The 21,578-nt window shown below is 41.3% G+C and overlaps 1 protein-coding gene across 6 annotated transcripts in view; it reads left to right on the plus strand.

The window, feature by feature from the left end:
• ctnnd2b (catenin (cadherin-associated protein), delta 2b) overlaps positions 1-21,578 on the plus strand; it is a 157,478-nt gene that overhangs the window by 59,248 nt on the left and 76,652 nt on the right. For all 6 annotated transcript variants that reach the window (XM_061839246.1, XM_061839247.1, XM_061839245.1 and 3 more), the window contains exons 5-6: positions 17,693-17,844; positions 17,930-18,103. In XM_061839246.1, the coding sequence (XP_061695230.1) occupies positions 17,693-17,844; positions 17,930-18,103 (326 nt within the window). The remainder of the gene's footprint in view (positions 1-17,692; positions 17,845-17,929; positions 18,104-21,578) is intronic.

Raw genomic sequence — 21,578 nt, forward strand, 5'->3', positions numbered from 1 at the left:
GCCTTGCCACCAAGAACCCATCCTTCCACCCTGAAGCGTTTACCCTCTACTTACGAGCAACCACTATTGCTCCATGACTGTTCCTGCAACGTTTTCATGTTTCAAAAGAATGTAGTCTATATTAATTAGGTTGCAACTTAGCAACGGTAGAAAAATGTGGTTCTCTGGGTGACAGTAGTTGAGAACCACTGGTCTAGAACATGCCGGCTGGCCAATTTGGGTGGGACAACCATTTTTACAACCACATGCCCTCTGCATGCCAGTCTACATGTCATCCTTCTGATCAGCCTGAAATCAGGAAAGAAGTCAAATGTCTCTGCCTTTTCCCTGATCAAATAATCCACTGCTGAATGGGGGTACTAACATTCTGGACAGGATCATCTTCAGACTACAAAAATGATTAGTAAATTAGTAAAAAAGGATTAAAATTGTTCTAAAAAAATAAAGATCTCAGTATTTGGTATGCTATTCCTAGTGTTGAAGAAAGCTGTTAGATGTTGTGTTAGACTTTGTCCCCACTTTATTTGTAATTATGTCTTGTGGACCAGACGAGCACAACGGCATATTAGCACGCCAATGAAATACCCGGTTCTTTATGCTGACCATCCACTGGCTATTACTTCTGGTCTTGCAAAGTAATGCGTACTGATAATAGCAGGAAAATCAAGTCCAAAAAAGTCTTTGCATATCATGTCACAGCTGTTTGTGGTTCTTTGCTTATCTCATTCTAAAGAATGAAAATACTGCAATTTCTCCATAATGAACGTCACAGGTAAGTGCTATCATAGATATGAAAAGATTTGGGACCAGTTCATTGTGTCATCACACGTTTGATTGTATATTATAATGTTTGTAAATTAATATGCTTTTTAAAAAAATATTGTCTGTTTCTTTATTCCATGGTGAAAAAATACAGAATGTGGCTTGCCTTTAATGCCCATGTTGGACCAGTCAAGGTCAATGTTTAATGTTTTTTTTGTGCACAGTTCTCTGGTTTACAAAATGCAATAGTGTACTTGCGTGGGCTTACCTGTGATATGAAGTCAACACAGATATTGGCACAATGTAGTATGGTGAGACATACTAGGTTGACGTTGAAAAATAATCTCATATAATGAAGAATTGTATGGGTGTCACAAAATGTATTCTGTTATGCTAAAGGTGCTGGTATTGGTATTAGTATTTTGGCTATTTCAACCTCCATAGAGTGACTCCCCAACACGAGCGCAGTATAAAAGTGTCAATTTAGTTAAAACAAAAACACCTTGGCTTTGTCGTACGAGTGTCAAGAAAAAGCCCTGCAGACATCTACTTATGTTTGACCCGCTTTTTCCGTATTTGGCTCAGACCGTTCCTTTTCCTCTGATAAGTTGCCTCCGTGTAGACCCACTGGTGAGACCACATGTGTTTGGGCCCGGAAGTGGAAAGTAAAACTAATATTTCACATTTACTATATACCATAGAGGCAACTTTGCATCCTAAGGAATAGAAAAAGTTGTTTGGGCAAAATGCAGGACCTTTAATTGCAAGACTAGTGATTCAAAGTATTGCATTTTTTGATAATATTACATTTTGATGGTTATCCATTTTGGATTCATCAATTTACAGAATGGTTTGCTGTTGCAGGTGTTATGGATCAGCCTTTTTGTTTGTCTCTTTTGTGCGTGTGTGTGTATGAGTGTGTCTTTATTTTTTTTTTAAATAAAATACACTATATTCATTCATAATGGCTATTCAGTCCGTGTACAACTGACGTCAGAGTTTAATCTGCATTGCTGTCTGTAAATTGGACTTGTTTCCGCCGAGGGTTGGACTCCACCAAGGATGCATAATGTCACCTATTCTGTTCATTACTTTTACGGATAGAATTTCTAGGTGCAGTCGAGGTGTAGAGGGGGTCCAGATTGGTGACCTCAATACTCCATCTCTGCTTTTTGAAGATGATGTGGTTCTGCTGGTTTCCCAACAGACCTTATCTGCAACGCTCACTTGAGCAGTTCTCAACTGAGTCTGAGGCGGTTTAGATGAGAATCAGCACCTCCAAATTTGAGACAATGGTCCTCAGTCGGAAAAGGATGGCACGCTGGAGCATATCTTAGCTATCTCTGAGCAGGAGGCAGGACACACCCTGATCTGGTTGCCAGCCACTCAGAGGGCACATAGAAACAACCAATCGTACACACAATTACACCTACAGGTTATTTAAAGACCCCAATTAATGCATGTTTTTGTAATGTGGGAGGAAACTAGAGGGCTCGGAGTGACATGCCAACTCCAGTTGGAGCTGGGATTTGAACCCCGCTCCTCAGAATTGTGAGGCAGATCCTCTCACCAGTCAGTTAGCGTGATTTCTTATTTTCATTTATGTATATTATAATATATGGGAGCACTGGGACCAGAGTACATGAGAGATGTGGTTCAAAAGATTCATCATCAAAACAATGACCAAAAATGTGCCAGAATGAAGTGGTGGGCTGACTTTGTAATTTTTGTATTTGCTGGATGTTAGGGGCTTGACTGAGGGTGCTGCGCTGACACTGCTTCTCAAACTCAAGCTGCTCATAGATTTCGTTTGATCCAGCCTGGAATAGTCAACATATTGTATGATGGACTTCTTGTGTTCCATGTCTCCAAAATTACTCAGTGTTGTCCTTCCATTTAGCTGAGAATCTGAAAACCATGTCTATTGGGCCACATAGGAGAAAAGTAGATTGCTCATTGCTTTTCTAGCTATCCCTAGGACACCTTAGCTATCCTTCCACAAGGCATTTCATAAGATTGGAAGAAACCACTTTAAATCTTTCCAAATCACATCTGAATCAGTTGTCTCAATGGTATTCCAAAGTCTATAGAAACATTGAAAGTTGCATCATTGTAATCCCGCTCCCTGTGAGATCCAGAGGAACTCCCGATCGCCTCTGTGCTCCACTCTACACTCCTCTACCTCCCCTTCAGTCACAGATATCTTACCCATATCTTGGCTCATGGGACTGAGGTGGCTGTGGGGAGACACGCCGAGTTGTTCCAAGAGTTTGATATGCTAATCCTTCCTTGCTGAAGTGTCAGATGGCCTGCTGGTCACAGTACACAGAGGTACATGTGCATTGACTCACAAACATATGCACATGCACAAACACACACATGATTTTCAGTGAGTATACAGCTATACATAGATAGCGCAAACTGCTTATATGGCTACACACACACATACACCGCTACATACAGTGCAAGTAGAACTTAGGTACACATTTCCTGCAAAATGAGAGATTGTATATTGTATTCCAAGGACAAAAAAATTGTAATAACCATGAAATTGAGAGATAAATGAAATAAGAGACAGCTGTGAGGTTGTTGGGAGAGGTTCAAAGTTGTCTAATGCAATAGTGCATCAACTAAACACATTGTAAAATAATGTAGAATTGCACACCACGGACCTTGTTATGTGCCAAAAATATCATTTTTCGCTCTACTAATATGCCATCGATGCTGTCAGATTTGAACAATATTTGTGTTTGTATTTCTTCTATTCACTCCCACATTTTGGGAGAAATGAGGAAAAACAGAAGGATTTTGTATTATCTAAGAGCTCTTTTTTATTAATCCCAAAAGAGTTTGAAGACATTGCTTTTTTGGGGGGGCTTCCTATCCACACTACAAGTCATGACATATGACCATCATGAGCCGTCATACTCTAGGTAGAATCATCATGGATCATACCATTTATAATCAATGGCTTTTATACGGGGTGGCACGGTGGATCAGCTGGTAAAGCGTTGGCCTCACAGTTCTGAGGTCCCAGGTTCAATCCCCGACCTGCCTGTGTGGAGTTTGCATGTTCTCCACGTGCCTGCGTGGGTTTCCTCCAAGAGCATTCTTCATTGCAGGCAGAGACAGTAACTGAATTGGAGCAGAGCAAAGCATTTCTTCATTGCAGGCAGAAACAGTAACTGAATTGGAGCAGAGCAAGGCATTTCTTCATTTCAGGCAGAGCAGTAACTGAATTGGAGCAGAGCAAAGTATTTCTTCATTGCAGTCAGAAGCAGTTACTTAATACTATTTAGAATGATTTCTGCATTAACCTCCTGTTTATCCTACATTTGCTCAAATCCTTAAATCATCTAATTGATCACCCTTTCGGCTTATTACTCGGAGGAAAATATAGCACTAATTACTTGTAATCTTCTGGATCGGAGAACAGGTCTGGAAGAGAAGTCATAACATCATCATCGTGGTCAACAATATCACTGTCATTACCCAGTTATGCCAATGGTGGATATATTTCTGCCAATTTTGAATTTGTCGGGGCAATAGCAGTGGTTATAAGTTGGTTAAGTGATGCCTTTATGCAGGGAATACAACAACATCCACACAATGCAAGAATAGCTCCAAACAGCAATAGAAACTAGGACAGAGAACACCAACTTTTTAGATTTGCCAAACTTTTTTTTTTTTTTTTTCCCCAACCACTCAGACCTGGGTGATGTGTTTACACCAGAGTGCTCCATCATCTTGTGGTTCAGGGTGCGGAGGCCTTGAATGGCCCTTGTGCGTGACCCATCAAGTGCTGTGATATTTTGAATAAACAACACTGGTCACCGAACATTGAGCAGTCGCCACCCTTCTCGGCCGGGAGCATGTCGACCGCTATGCGGTTCTGGAATGTCATGAGTGAGGTTGCAACTGGTTGTTCCCTTATGGCAATAAATCCTGCTTCCGTATAATTACCTAGTTTCTGTACATTGCAATGTATGTAGTTGATTCTGTCAACTTTTTTATTCAGAGTTATCCATAACAAGATGGATTCTCATCCTGCAGCAATCTCGTTAACCAATTTATACTCATCTGGTATGCAGTTGGGATGCCATTTGCATCAATGTATGTCAGATCTCCATCTTTCCTAGATGACCTTCGCCTTCGGGAAAACCCAAGAGGAGGTCCAAAGATGGATGCGGCCAATTGTATATCCTCTGCTTCGGATGGAAACACAGTCACAGATAAGAGCAGTGATACCAGTGTACACGTTCCTGCTGCATTTATCAGTACGTCATACAACTTTTGACCAACACACCACCACAACAAATCGCTGCATGGGAGCAGTTTGTAGATGGATATCATGACACCATGTTTTGTTGAAACTTCCCACCTTAAAATCTGTCCCTGTAAAGCTAACACAGGAGAAATTAGACAATGCAACATTAGTAGAAAATACCAGTTTATCATTTACTGCCTTAGTTGTTGGATAAACACTTTTCCATTTCGGACAAGTGGTGTTAGGAGTTGTTTTAGTCATTACCTCCAGGGTACATTGTATTGGGATTTCTGTTGTAATGACACGCATTAGTGGCCTAGGGCCCATGCATGTGATGTAACTAAAGTTTACCTTGTTAGCTGCATTCTACATTAATAACAACTAGTTTTGTTTCCTATTTGTAAAAAAAAAAAGATAATAACAATAATGAAAAAATGTTCCTCGGGCTTTTTCGGTTAAAATACTCCCTCCATAGTATACGTACTCTTTTGTATGGCATTCGGGTTTAAGGTAGCATTAAATTGGCAAATGGTGAGAAGAAAGTGGGGGTTTCATTTAGCTTAAGCCCAAAGATGGAATCCCGAGCAATTAGACTCTGCCAAGGAATTGAAAAAGTGCTGAACTGATTCAGTGGGAGGCACACATGGAGTCCTCCTCTCATGCCTCATGCCTCCCGCATAGTTGTTTACCAAAGTTATTTGAAATGAGGTTGCGCCTCTTTATCTTATGTGTGGTAGGCATAGTTGACTGAGTATAATTATTGGTTCTGTTGTTATGTATTTTTGTCAGCTTTACAGGTGTCCAAAAGTAGCATATGAACAAAAATATCATTACGGCTGTCAATGATGCAGCCCAACATACTATCATATTATTTAGCCATTTTGAAGTCATGTCGACCAAGTCACCCCTAAATGAGTCAAGTGTCTTTTAAATCTTCACCAGCCATCAGGTATTTTCAGATACTATAAATTTGCACCCACCGTATGCTGGTCTTTGTTCACCTTTCCCCTTGGCTGACTCAGCTGAGATGACCTTTTGCAGTGTGTAAGGTGTATCCACGTGTTTCTTTCTGCTATTTTGTCCATGTCATTCAGCTCTTGCTCAGTCTATGCCAGTGTTCGGATAAAACTGCATGTACAGTAGATGTTAATTCATAAACAGACATGGGATGAATAAACAAATGCCAGTAAGAAGGTTATTAAAGCACAGTAACTTGTTACATTTTTTTTTTTTTTTTTAGTAGTGCAGGGATGTCAAACTCATTTCTCTTGCAGGCCACGTTGTAGTTCGGGTTTGCTTCAGAGGGACATTTCGAGTGAAGGCAGCGTGGGATCGATTCCCGCTCAGTGATGGTGTCGACATCTGCACTGCGACTGGCTGGTGACCAGTTCGGCGTGTAGTCTGCCGCTGCCCGAAGTTAGCTGGGATTGGCTCCAGCTCTCTCTCCGAATAAATGCAGAAGTGTTGCGTCAGGAAAGGCATCTGGCATAAAAAAAAAAAAAAATCAAAAAGACAGTTACTGCCGCACCACCATGACAGTGGCACAAAAATGGCTTCACACATCAATGCTGATAAAATTCCCAATTTGTTTTTAATCCTATCAAATTGATGCATGTGAAATTTCCTAGTGACACCCCATTGGAAAACAATGTTTTTTTAGTTTTTCAGAAGAAGTTAATGGATACACAGAATCCCCCAATTTTTTTTTTTTTTGCATTCGTTATCAATTAATAGCATTGGTATTATCTCTGGATCTGTGCAAACACTACAATCTTTTGGACATGTTTTTTGTATGTAGTTATCCAATTTGTTTTGTTTTTATTTTATTTTAATTTTTGGGGGTGTGACCTTGAGTGGTTCCCACAGGTACCACTCGAACAGAAAAATGAAAATAACGAATAGCGTTTTCATCCAAATTAGTTTTGTTTGTGTTAACAATGGTTTCAAAGGCAATAACTTTCCTACAATCAACAAATGAATTCAAGTACACCTTTTTGCAATTTTTTTAAGATGTTTGGGGTTCTTAATAACTCCTGAAAGGGACCCACTTGTGTGTGTTTTTTTTTTCCTTCATCATTCGTCTATCTCTCATTGTGTGGAAATTATTGGTAATTTGTATGGTCTCCCAAACAGTGTTTTGAATGGAATGAGACCCTTACATGCTTGTAATGTATGTATAGTTAGACTAAATCTATCATTGTGTCCAAATTGCCCCTACGTGTGATTGTGAGTGCGGCTGTTTGTCTCCATGTGACCTGCAATTGGCTGGCAACAAGGTCAGGGTGTACCTTGCCTCCTGCCCGTTGACAGCTGGGATAGGCTCCAGCCCTCCACACGACCCTTGTGAGGATAAGCGGCTAAGAAAATGGATGGAGGGATGAATGGATGTGTAGCTTGAAGAAACTGACCACATTTTGTATACACATTCCCTTGTGGATTATGTCGCACGCAGATTAAACAAACCCTACAAAAAAAACTTTTTTGCATAAATCCATGGATCATGTAATGCCTTTGTACCAGGGCTACCATTCCCCCTGTTGAGACCTGAGACTTCCCGTGGCTCAAGATTGCCGCCCACTTAAAAAATGTTTTTGGTAGAATTGTTTTGTATCTGTGCAGACATAATTCCCATTTTGTCATGTAGTACTTTATTTTTTCCACATTTTTAGTTCTGCTGGTAAGCTTTGTTGTTGCATTTTGTTTAACACATTATCTCAAAGTATGTCTTCATTTGTTACATGGTCAGCTAATCCTATAAAGGTTTTGCTGCTTCTTTTGCTGTTTTATCTCTAAATCCATTTCCTAATGATTCTTTGTCTGTATTCGATGTGTGTACTGCACATTTACATATGGCTATTTCTTTTGGTAATTGAACTACTATGAGCAAATTTTGTAGTAGCTCTGCATGTGTCACTGTGTTCGCCGTAGTTGTCACTATTCCTCTATTTTTGCAGTATTGTCTGTGTAGATTGTGATACCACCGTGAATACAGCAGCATCTGGTCTCAGATTGTGTAAGACTGTCCAATAATATATTGTCTGTACAGTTCAGTCGTCCCAATCCAAATCTGGTTCTTTTTCTGTCCAATCAGGAACATTTCGTACTACCAAAACAAATTGTCCCAAACTCTCCCACTCCTGTTGTAATGACGTGTGTAGTGGTGTCCATTCCTTGTGTAGTGCATTTAGTTTGTCAGTCAGTCTTGTTCCTGTCACCATGACTGATATACCATCTGAGTACAGATAATCATGATTTTGTCTGGTGTGGGCTGTTATAAGTTTATCTTATACTACAATGTAACATGCAATGAGTTACTTCCTACGTCATTTTGTGGTTGTTCAATCACAACTTGAGCTGTTTGCAGCAAGAAATCTCCTGTTCTTGTGGGAGGTTTGTTTGGAATATGTAAGGTGTAATAATAGAGCGCTGGATTCCTATTTTGTAAGATATTTAACTGTCCCCACAGTAATTCCTTTTTTTTTCTTTTCCCTGTCAGAGAGGGAATTAAGTGCAGTCCTAGTTTCAGCAAGCCATCTCTTCCCAAAAAACGTATGGGACAAATTAAAAAGTTGGATTTTGGGAGCATTAGTTGTGACATTTTTGATGGGGAGATGGCTGCTCTCTTCCTCATCTGCGGCCACAATTATTAAATGTTTCGCATAAAGCTCAATTTTTTTAAAACCCACAATGATATCCCCGTCTGTTTTTCTTGATGTAAAACTCTATTATTGGTTGCAGAATATCTTTCGCAATGCATGTTGAAAGCTGAAAGGTGCTCCCAAACAGTTTTAAGGTTAATATTATGTTGGCTCCTATATTTCAAATACAGAATTAGCATTTTGTGCACTGTATCGTCTGTGCTTTCATCCTCATTCAGGCTGTGCCAAGGTGGAATTTTAACATTATACACCAACTCATCCTGTACTTTCTACTTTGACTTCAGACCAGACCATTTTTACTCAAAAAGAGAAAATCTCATCCAATTTCATCACTTTTTCTTCTATTGTTCACATACCCCGGTGTTTGTAATTATGAGTGTACCCCTTTAAAATGGAGGGGAGCAGTGTCAGGTGGCCAAGCAGCAGCTTTTTGTGAGAGGCAATCTGCTGCGTGTTTAAAAAAAAAAAAAAACACGTCAGGCTGTAGCTGACTGTGCTGGATCTGTTTTCCTCTGCACTGAGAGTGTGCGACGTGCGCAAATGCGCAGTTGCGCATATTAGAGGGAACATTGATCATGGGTAAAGATTAACATCCCTCATAGCCAATGGAATGCCAAGAAGATTCTACGGCGATAGCCAATGGGAGAGCAACTCTATAGCCCCACACAAATCAAAATACAGGATGTTTATGTTTGGTGGAATTTGGGGGCTTCGAATTCAGCGCCTATATTTTCTTTTTGTATCCTGAATTTTCCTTCGAAAATAGAGTCAGTGGTTTTTCTGAGGAGGCCTTTTGTAACCTGAATTTTTTGTTACTATTATTGGCAGCGGTGCCCCATAGCCCAGTGGTTAGAGCATTGGTTTGGTAAACCAGGGGTCGTGAGTTCGTATCTCACTGGGGCCTCCACTCCCACTGAGGGGTTGTGTCAGGAAGGCCATCCAGCATAAAAACTGTGCCAAACAAATATGAGTATTTAATCTGAGATGTCATGCTGTGGCAACCCCTAATCGGGCAAGCCAAAAGAAACTTACTTACTTATTGGCAGCATGGTGGCGCAGCCATAGAGTATTGATCTCACATTTCTGAGGACTTTGGTTCAAATCTTGCCCCCGCCTATGTGGAATTTGCATGTTCTTCCCATGCCTGTGTTTTCTCCAGGCACTCCAGTTTCCTCCCACATCCCAAAAATGTGTCTTTATTGGAGACTCTAAATTGCTGATAGGTGTGATTGTGAGTGTGTCTGTTGTTTGACCCTACGTGCCCTGCGATTGGTTGACAACCAGTTCAGGGTGTACCCTGCCTCCTGCACCATGATAGCTGGGAAAGGCTCTAGCTCTCCCGCTACCCTTGTCAGGATGAGTAGCTCAGAAAATTAATGGATGGACTCAAATTATTTTCTTGCGTTTTACTTAGTCCTATTTAAAGATTTAAGAGATCTATTTGTGTAATCCTATTTAATGTTGGTTCAGGTAGACTGTGGCTTCTCTGTTAGATTGTATGGCTCGGCAAACAGCAGGAGGCATATTGTTCTCTTTCGAGTAATGATTTAAAAACTAACATTTTTTTGTGATTTTTTTTTCCAACTACTGTTTTCTGAATGTCTGTCTTCAGTTCATCCTTTCTGTTTTCATGACATATTAGTCTTGTTTCTATGTGCTGTGCCATTGGCTGGGACCGTTTCAGGGCCTACCAAACCTCCGATCTGAAGATAGCTGGGATAGGCCCCAGCCTTCCTGAGACCCTTGTGAGGATAAGAGGCTCAGATAATGGATGGATGGATGACATATTTGAACAAAGGCCAATAAAGACACTTCTTCTTTGTTTTTTTTAAATATACACACATCCCGTTCAACCCATACAGTAAGAAATGACAGTGAAAGCAGAACTCTACTCTGAAATTCTGGCTGTTAAAGTGCAGCAACACAGCAGAGTAAACTTGGTCTTCATGCTTTATGCTCACTCTGCAGTGTGCATGCTAATTTGTGTGAGTTGGTCCTATATAGGGTTTTTTGTGCCTTAGCATGCAGTGGTGTCTGCATGTTTTTGTCTGTTTGCTCTTGAATGCATGTTCCTCTAAAGGTTTTCTGAAAATAGACAATTTATGAAATATTAAAATGTGCCAATAGAGAATGTTTGCCATGATGTGAAAGGAAAGACACTTTGCTTTTGTTTGTGTATACGTGCTCCGATTAAAAAAAGGGAAGAAGAAATCAGTGCTGTCCACACCCACGCTTGCAGATGTACTGTGTGTCCAGGTTAATGATCAGCGTTCTTGGAAGGAGTAGCTGAAGTGGGTATTTGTGGTTCCATCCAAATCTTAAAATGTACAATAACTATTTTATTACACTTTTTGAAGAGCCCCACTAAAATGTCTTTTTCCAAAAACTCTCCTGGTTCTTACAATTTCTCCCACTCACGTAATGTGAATTCAGTAGAGCCTTCAGTGTTTTCCATCTCAGCGATAATATATTTATGAGACTCCCTGAAGGATTCACTACCATATGAAATACACCCAAAGTGGCATACAAAAAGATTCCCTGGCTCTGTACACGGTAATCCGGTTTGAGTTCACGTGTGTGTATGAATTCAGCAGCGGCACCAAGTCTTTCATTGCATGAATTTCATTAGTGGCTGTTGAGCCAATATGAATCTATATATTGGACAGGAAGGCCTTGACCTAGTAAACTCAGCCAGCTCCCTTTGCTTAATACTTTGTTTTAAATAATGGATCACCACTCACTCGTACAGGAGCCTTTCACTGTATTTATCGTGACTTTTCAGTTAGCCGAAGCTGGACGTCGCCAAAATACATTTCAAGAGTGACTCCATTTACGTTAGCTTCTAGTGATGTCCCATAAAATTAGCCCTTTCTTTCATGTATCCCTTCCAGGATGCTAGTTGATTTTCAAAATGTTTGGATTTACAGGTCCAGTACATTGTCTTGGTATTTTGTAATTGACAATGGTTTGCGCTCTAGATTTTGTTTCAACTTTGAGGCTTTAGCACACCGAGCAACGTGGGTGAAGATGACTGAGTTGTCTTTTATGAATGACTAATCAGTCAACCACTGGTTTTTCCTCGATTCAAAATATGAAGTACCACTGCACGCTGTGGTGACATTGCAGATTTCAGTCACTAAAAATGCACATAAGCTTCCACACATGCTCAAAGTACATTTCTGGGTTTTAAGCGAACTACTGAAAGAACAACCACTGTGCGGCCCCTAAGCCATACAAATACATTTAAGTTCAAGTGTCATCCTAATAAACATTCTAAAATAGATATTGAAATGAAAAATACATATAACATTATTCACTTAAATGTCTATACGAAAAAATAAATAAAGCGTGTCATCCTTGCATCGACATCCAAGTGGTCACCATATTGGCTGTATTGACTGTCCGTGACATCACCATGGACATTCGCCATTAAAAACACTCTGTGGCATGGAATATTTAGATGATAGGCAGATTACGACCAAACCACCTCCCCGCCCGATCCACTTCCACAGTGGAGATGAGCCACCGCAGCCCAGCACCATGACAAGCCACCCTGGCCGACAAGGCTGGCAGCCAGCTCAGCCTTGTCGACAAGGCCGGTGGCAGTTCACAAGGCCTGCGGAGGCCGTCCTTCAGCGGCTGCTGCACGGAAGCCTTCCAATGTGCACATCGACACATTTAGCACCCCTGATTTACGGATTATCCCCTCCCCCCAACGATTGTTTTTTTTTTAGTTGCTGTATACACACCTACCTGCCATTTGGAACCCACGAAGCTCTCGTCCTTTGCACCTGTGCAATCCATTTTTCATGACGAACCGGATCTTTTGGATAAGTATGAAGAGCGAATCCATCCTCCCGAATGTTCGAGCAATATCCAGCAATGCAAAGAGTCGGCATTTTGGCTAACACGAAGGAACAACAAGCTATCTTCCCGCAGGTAAAACTAATAGAAAAAAACGAGGCCGTTTGAGCGCGCAACTGCCTCCAACGGCACTTCTTGCTTCTTGTCGAAAACAAATCCCTCAAGAGGTTTTTCATGACGGGAGTTACAACAAGCCAAATACGTCAAAAATCATGATTTTAAGTGAAAAAACGCATGGGTCCTTACTGGTTGCTGTTTTTTCATTAATAACATACTGAAAGTCATCCATTTCATGACACTTGACCTTTAAATACAAGTTCCAAATATTGTGTTCTATAACAACAGTATACCTAATTGGAATTGGCAGTGGTGAACACTTATTTCCAGAAGAAAATGATTCATAGAGTGACCTACAAGAGAAGAGGTAGAAGTGCGCAGGTGGATTATATTTTGAGCAGACGGTGTAATCTGAAGGAGGTTACCGACTGTAAAGTTATGGTGGGGGAAAGTGTAGCTCGACAGGATAGGATGGTGGTGTGTAAGATGACTCTGGTAGTGGGTAGGAAGACTAAGGAGACCAAGGTAGAGCAGAGAATCAGGTGGTGGAAGTTGAGAAAGGAAGAATATTGTGTGGCCTTCCGGAAAGAGGTGAGACAGGTTCTAGATGGACAGGAAGAGCTCCCAGAAGACTGGAATACTACTGCTAAGGTGTTCAGAGAGGCTGGTAGGAAAGGGGAGAAGGAAACCTGGTGGTGGAACCCCAAAATACAAGAAGTCATCCAAGGTAAAAGATTAGCGAAGAAGAAGTGGGACACGGAGAGGACTGAGGAGAGGCGTAAGGAATACATTTAGATGCGTTGTAGGGCAAAGGTAGAGGTGGCAAAGGCTAAACAAGAGGCATATGACGACATGGACTCCAGGTTGGATATGAAAGAAGGAGAAAAGGAGCTCTACAGGTTGGCCAGACAGAGGGATAGAGATGGGAAGGATGTGCAGCAAGTAAAGGTGATTAAGGATACCGATGGAAATATGTTGACTGGTGCCAGTAATGTGCTAAGTAGATGGGAAGACTACTTTGAGAAGTTAATGAATGAAGAAAATGAGAGAGAAAGTAAAGTAGAAGAGGCAAGCGTGAATGACCGGGAAGTGGCTTTGGTTTGTAAGGGAGAAGTTAGAAAGGCACTGAACAGAATGAAAAATGGAAAGACAGTTGGTCCTGATGACATACCTTTGGAGGTATGGAAGCAATTTGGAGAGGCGGCTGTGGAGTTTTTGACCAACTTATTCAATAGAATACTAGTGGGAGAGAAGATCCCAGAAGAATGGAGGAAAAGTGTGATAGTCCCCATTTTTAAGAACAAAAACAATGTTCAGTGCTATGGAAACTATAGCGGAATAAAGATGATGAGCCACACAATGAAGTTATGGGAAGGAGTAGTGGAGCCTAGACTCAGGACAGAAGTAAGTATCTGCGAGCAACTGTATGGTTTCATGCCGAGAAAAAGTACCACAGATGCACTATTTGCCTTGAGGATGCTCGTGGAAAAGTACAGAGAAGGTCAGAAGGAGGTACATTGTATCTTTGTAGACCTAGAGAAAGCCTATGACAGAGCACCAAGAGAGGAACTGTGGTACTGCATGAGCAAGTCTGGTGTGGTGAAGAAATATGTTAAAATAGTACAGAACATTTATGAGTTTCAGCAGAACAGCGGTGAGATGTGCCGTTGGTTTGCCAGAAGAATTTAAGGTGGAGGTGGGACTGCATCAGTGATCAGCACTGAGTCCCTTCCTGTTTGCGGTAGTAATGGATAGTAAAGGATAGGCTGACAGACGAGGTTAGACTGGATTCCCCTTGGACCATGATGTTTGTAGATGATATTGTGATCTGCAGTGAGAGCAGAGAACAGGCGGCGGAACAATTAGAAAGATGGAGGTATGCACTGGAAAGGAGAGGAATGAAGATTAGCGGAAGTAAAACAGAATATATGTGCGTGAATGAGAGGGGAGGAGGAGGAAGAGTGAAGCTCCAGGGAGAAGAGATAAAGAAGGTGGACAACTTCAAATACTTGCGGTCAACAATACAGAGCAATGGAAAGTGTGGTAAGGAAGTGAAGAAACGGGTCCAAGCGGGGTGGAACAGTTGGCGCAAGGTGTCTGGTGTTCTATGTTATTGAAGAGTATCCGCCAGGATGAAGTGGCGAAGTTCATAAAACAGTGGTGAGGCCGGCCATGATGTACAGATTAGAGATGGTGGCCCTGAAGAAACAACAGGAAGGAGAACTTGAGGTAGCTGAAATGAAGATGCTGAGGTTCTCGCTTGGTGTGAACAGTTTGGATAGGTTTAGAAATGAGCTAATTAGACGGACAGCCAAAGTTAGATATTTTGGAGACAAGGTTGAAGAGAGCAGACTTCGATGGTTTGGACATGTTCAGAGGCAAAAGAGTGACTATGTTGTTAAAAGGGTGCTGAGGATGGAGCTGCCAAGCAAAAGAGCGAGAGGAGACCAAAGAAGAGGTTGATGGATGTTGTGAGGGAGGACATGAGGACAGTGGGTGTTAGAGAGGAGGATGCACGAGATAGGCTAAGATGGAAGAAGCTCACACCCTGTGGCGACCCCTACCGGGACAAGCCGAAAGAAAAAGAAGATAAAAACAGTATACCTAACTATATTCATAATTTACAAGGTAGGTGTGGATGAAAATATGAGCTCAGGCTATAAACTACGTGAGTAATATGTAACACGCCGGTTACATACAAGTGAATAAGAGTGAGTGGGCAGGTTTTTCTTCTTGACCACATCGTCTTTCTGTAGCAACCCGCTTTTCCTTAAGTCTTTTTATGGTTTGAGTTTGATAAAGTACAATATACTGTATCTAGGATCACGGTGCAGGGTGCATATATCTCGTCCCTTAATGTGCCGGTGTAAGTTGCCAACTGTTTTTTGTGCGATAGTAATTAGTGTCATCTTTATCAGGTTTTACCACATCACGCAGTGTGCAGCGATCTTAAAAGCCTGTGTTTCCCAAAATTTGGGGCAAGTCCAAATTGTGCTAAGTCTTTGGCTTTTCCTGCTGCAGATTTTATGTCCGCTGTGTCTATTATAATGTGGCAGTGGGGTCGAAAAAAGAGGGTTTTGATTCTCATCCATGATTTCAAAAGATGATAAAGTAAACATTCTTTACATTTTATTGTGGTGGATTATATTATTAGAATGAGACATACAGATCTCATAGTACATGCTTTGTAAATTTCTTTTTACAACACTGTGCAGTATGTTAAAAAAAGAGTAACATGTCTATAATTAAAACCCCTTGATGGGTAACATCAGTACTATCACCCCTGTAAGTGAATTAATCAAGAAAACGTGAACATTTTAACAGCTAATAAGAGTAATGGGAGAGCTTCAGCTCTTGCACAACCTGCACCTTTTCTGATCTGATGATTCATTTGAGTTAATTTTAAATTTTATAATGCATTTAAGGAAATATATCCTTTACATCCAGAAGAACTGTATACAAGTTTTATTTTATGGTTTACTAAAGCTTTGTTTTTTTGGTAGTCTTTTATCCATCGAAAGAATGAATGAGGCTATGCATAAAAAAGAAACCCTTTGAGGCAGCTTGTCACTGTACTTTGCCGGTGTGAATGTGTGCACGCTGCACAAGGGACGTACAGTGTATAAAATGTCAGGGGATTCATGAACGTTTGCGAGTGTAATGAGAAACCATCAAGAACATAACATAAATTAAATCCACCCGACTTGTACAGAAGAGGTTAATGCAATAGCACTGAGACATGCTTAAAGGGAATCTGATAGTTGTAGAAAATAATAGTTCATTTAACTTTTCAGAGGGGCATATAAATTGATTGCAAATGATACTGATGCTTCCTTGGAGATGTTTGAATTTCATTCTTTATTATGATAGTGAAATCTGTGCTTGTTTGGTTGAACGCAATATTATCCTGTTGTTTGGATGGCGACTGGGGGATATACAGTTCTATAGTAACTTCTGTCATTTAAAGGAAGCGCATTTAATTGTTCTGCCTGTCACTGTACATCAGTGATATAGCTAGATGAACAAAAATATATTTGGAATCAATAAAGAATATTTGTCACTCACAATGGTAACTCACCAGACAATTCAACAAAGAAAACCAATAACATAAATGTCTTGAAATACACTCTGTCTGCATTTTTAAAACAGTACTTTGGTTTTCCTTAGTGTCTCCAAAAAGGTTGCTTCTTAGTGCTCAAATGGTAATATGAACTTAATAGTGAAACATAAACTGAAGTTATTATAATGCTCATGTAAACAGAGAGAATTCAGCATGTTAATAATTGTTGGGAGCCAGATGATATTGCATCGCATTTACCGGTATTACCACAATTTTAATGAAATGCAAAGTAAAAAATAACATTTCACAAAATGTTATACTATTCTCATACATTAATACATGTTAAAATGCATACCTGGTTCATTGGAATTCGCAGTGATTTGGAGCAGAAAGAACCAAGAGTAGGCAAGAGCATGCGGGGCACATTCAACTAAGGCAGATGCGGAGAGTGAAAAGTGAAACTAGAAAAAGAATGTTTTCAAAGGAGATCGGGAACCTTTTAGGGTCGGGGAATATTAAGAGCCAAGAATAACACAGTAGATAAAAGGCAAATGGCTGCCTGAAGAAAAAAGTGGATGCCTAATTGTTTTATTTCATACTGGCTTTCAATCTTTTGCTTGTTACAAACCGTTGCTATTGCATCTGCTATAGTCACTCTTTTACTATTTCAAAAGAAATTCATTGGAATGATACGTGGGACATAAACTGGGTTGCAAAACACCTTGAAGGCCATGAACAATAAATCTTTGCTCTCAGTTTTGAAATTTTAAAAAAAAGCCTGGAACACATGAAATGCATAAAAGCAACATGCCAGGAAATAGACTCCACTTAAGTGGATATTTACAATGATTAAAAGTTTCTTTCAACTCATCACTCTTTAGGTATGAAATCACATAAAATCTGTCTCACTCAACTGTCCCTTTTCTCTGACTAGACATAACTTTAATATCTAGTCATGATGTTTTTATTCAAAGATACTGTCCTGATGTTATTCACCTTTATCTTTTGTCTTTCCCCCTTCAGGACAAGGACTTCTCTCACATAGCGCTCTGCAGCTCAACAACCAGGATGCCTATGCAGCTGCCGGTTACCATAGTAACCAAGCCATGGCGCTTGGTGAAGTGGTCACGGGTCGCAGCGGACATGTCGGTGGGGCTGTTCACAGCTACAACCAGGTACATAAAACACTACAATCCCTTTTTCCCCCATCTCCCCTTTATTACCCAAGCTAGAGTCAAGTCACGTTTCTCCACACTCCAGGTGACTTCCAGCCGGGCAGCTGCCCAATTGATGGGGACAGACTCTCCCTCCCAATCCCATAGAGATTCATTTGCCCAGCAGGCCATTGGAAGCGCTTTCCACATGCCAAGTGAGGGTGGACCTGCGCCTTCTGGACCATCCATGTATTACTCCTGTGCCACCTTGCCTGCACAGGTACAGAAATCTCTCCATCAATGCTTTACTTGATACATTTGTTTTTCACAACCCCTCACCATAACACAATCCATAAAGACCATGTAGTGAGCTCCTTCAGTACAACTGGTTCAATAAAAACACCAAGAGTCTTTGTACACTCACCACTATTGGCTTTTCCAACCATCCATCCATCTATCCATCCATCCATCAATCCATCCATTTTGTGTAGAGCTTCTACTCACTCGGATGATGGCAGCGCACAGACAAAACAGCATGTGGCTCTCCCTATAGTGCTGCTTTTCGTAGTTTTATTTTGGGCACTTTGCCTATGTACGCCTCACCACAACACTGCTACACCGTCCCGGAAATTTGGAACCTCAGAGACTGGCACAAAATAGCAGTCTCGAGCGAGTTTCACCACAAACAGTACATTGCAGAAGAGCTACTGAGACCGCTGAGCTTGTTGTGGATTGTTGTCTGGCTAGCGAAACGGCACAGACCGAAGAGGGAGAGGAAGCAGAAGCTGGGCTGTCGGTCTGGCTGCCTGCTCAAGCTAAAGAACTACCCACACAGACGACCTCTTCCAAGCCTGTACCTCACCATTGCCAGATCCATTGCCAACAAAATGGATAAGGTGGAATTAAAACTTGAAGATAACTGCAGTTTTCATGGCTTTACCCAAACATTCCTTATGCTAGTGTGTAGGCCCCACCCTGCACCACTGGGATCCGACTGAAAGCTCCAGCAAAACCAGAGCTAGGGGGCTCTGTGTGTACGTACTCTCACACCTGTCATCATGACGTGCTTTAAGAGGCTGGATCTCAAGCACACCAAGACCGTCTCCCCCCCGAACCTCAACTCCCATCAGTTCTCATAACAGGCAAATAGATCAACAGAGGTTATCATCGCCATAGGTCTACACGCTGTATTAAGCCACGTGGAATAACCGCAGACCTATGCTAGGATGCTCTTTGAGGATTGCAGCCAAGCATTTAACATGATTATACCAGACATTCTGATGAGTACATGAGACATCCTGGACCTTTTCCTCTCATATACTCCTGGATCAAAGACTTTTTGACCAACCGACCCCAGACTGTGAAATTCAGCTCCCACCTTTCCTCTACCCACAAACTGAGCACAGGCTCTCCACAGAGCTGATTGCTGAGCCCTCGCCTAATTGTCTGTCTGTAGATCTTTGAGTGCAGCTCAGTCTATAACAATACTATCATCATCAAGTTCACTCACGACACAATAGTAGTTGGGCTGATCTCGAAGGGAGACAAGGCAGCATACAGAGAGGAGGTCCAGAAGCTCACAACCTCTTACATAGACAATAATCTGACACTGAACTGTAAAAAAAAAAAACATAAAAACAAAAGAGATCATTGTGGACTTTAGGAGGAAGAGAACTGAACCGGCTCCACTCTTTGTTAACAGCAAGTATGTGGAGAGAGTCCGCACATTCAGGTTTCCTTGGTGTCCTGATCTCTGAGGACCTTCTTGAGAGTCCTCAGGAAAAACAACCAGCAGCCAGCCCTCTAACTCTCACCCATTCAGAGCTTGAGTCTGGTGCGGGAGCTGCACAGAGACAGACAGAGCAAGGCTTCAGAGGACAATCAAACCAGCATAGAAGATCATTGGGTGCCCTCTCCCCTTCATTGCAGACATTTACTCCTCTCATTGCCTCAGCGGAGCTTGAAATATTAAGGACAATACAGTACACACCCTGGTTTTCAACTGTTTGAGCTCCTGCTATCTAGATGATGGTACAGATGCGCAAAGACCACCAGAGTGACGTATGGTTTCTTTCCAAGAGACATGATTTCTCATTTTTAGCTGCGCTATTAATGTGGAGGCACGCTGATTTCAATATCTTGTGCAATCAATTTTATGCATTGTTTTACGCATTTTAATTTATTTTTATTTATTTTATTGGTCACTGATGGTGTCGCGGTACACACACCTGCCTTTGGTACGGGCAGCGTGGGTTTGATTCCCGCTCAGTGATGGTGTCGATATTTACCCTGCAACCAACTGGTGATTAGTTCACGGCGGAGTCCGCCTTTCGCCCGAAGCGAAATGGGATGGGCTCCAGCTTTCCCTTGACCCTTGTGACGATAAGCGGCTTGGATAATGACATGACACTTATTTTATTGTTATTTTTTTATTTCTTTTTATCTTGCTTTTGTGTGAGAAGTTCTCCTTTCTCATTGTACAGTGATATAATGGTAAATAAATGGCATACAAAAATAAAGAATAGGGTCGCAAGGACATTGGCGCCTATCCCAGCTAATTCCAGCCGAGAGGAGGAGTACACCCTTAATTGGTCGCCAGCCGATTTCAGGGCACATATAAAGAAATAACCATTCACACTCACATTCACACCTGTGGGCAATTTTGCCTTCACTTAGCATACAATGTATGGTCTTGGGATATGGAAGGAAATTAGAGTACTTGGAAAAAAAAAACACGCAGGCATGGGGATGATATGCAAACTCCACACAGGCAAGGCTTGGATTTGAGAGCCAGTTCCCAGAACTGTGTGGTAGATGTGCTAACCAGTGCCATCCTTTCACAGCCAGTGGGTGTTAAAGTGAATTTCTCTCTCATATGTGGCTCTGCAATTGCATTCATTCTTTTTCTGTCGCACATAAGAAGCTGGACTCCATCTCATCTGATTTTTTTGACAAGAGGTGAGTCAGTCAGTCATACAGCTGCCACACAGAGACAAAAATCACAAAAAAGGGCAGTACATACTTTAATTATAGACTGTGGGAGGAAGCAATGGTGACTTTATGCTCACAGATTTGTACCGTGCTTCAACATGAATACTCCTTTCCTGGACCCAACTGGCCCACACTCACAGTCACAGTGTCTGTACATCACTTCTGTATATCACATCATGATGCAAAACCGCATTGCTGCAATTTTCCTTTTCATCATGAAAGGCAGGAGATATGATTAATAATTGATCAAATTCTAATTGATCTCACAGCACATTAACATTAGGTCTCCAACTTCGTCATGGTGAAGGATCGCATTTATTGCGGGGTTGGCAAAACGCTGCTACAAGTCTAAAAACAATTTTAAGCATCAAGTGTGGTCACTATGAATTTCTAGCGTGACTTTTCCCCGAGAACCACATGACAATGGTTCTTTTACTTTGTTTTGTCTGGCAACGAAACCTGTGTTTTCCTTCATCATCAAGCCTCTAGGATCACATATTGCTCACACAAGGTGACTGGGAGGCAGTGAACTGAAGCAATGTTTGATAATTCTCATAGTAGCGTGAGAGCGTTAGTCAATATTTGATGAGCCAGGCATTACTCTGTTTTCCTAATCTAAACCAAGATTCAAAATCATGATTAGCTGTGACTTGACTCTAGCTGTGTTTTTATGTCATGATTGAATATGTTCCAAATTACCATATGACCATATATGAACAATCACAAACTAACTCATGAACAAGGGCAAAAATGTCCTCTCCAAA

The sequence above is a fragment of the Syngnathoides biaculeatus genome, chromosome 13 (assembly GCF_019802595.1).
Source record: "Syngnathoides biaculeatus isolate LvHL_M chromosome 13, ASM1980259v1, whole genome shotgun sequence".
NCBI lineage: Eukaryota > Metazoa > Chordata > Actinopteri > Syngnathiformes > Syngnathidae > Syngnathoides > Syngnathoides biaculeatus.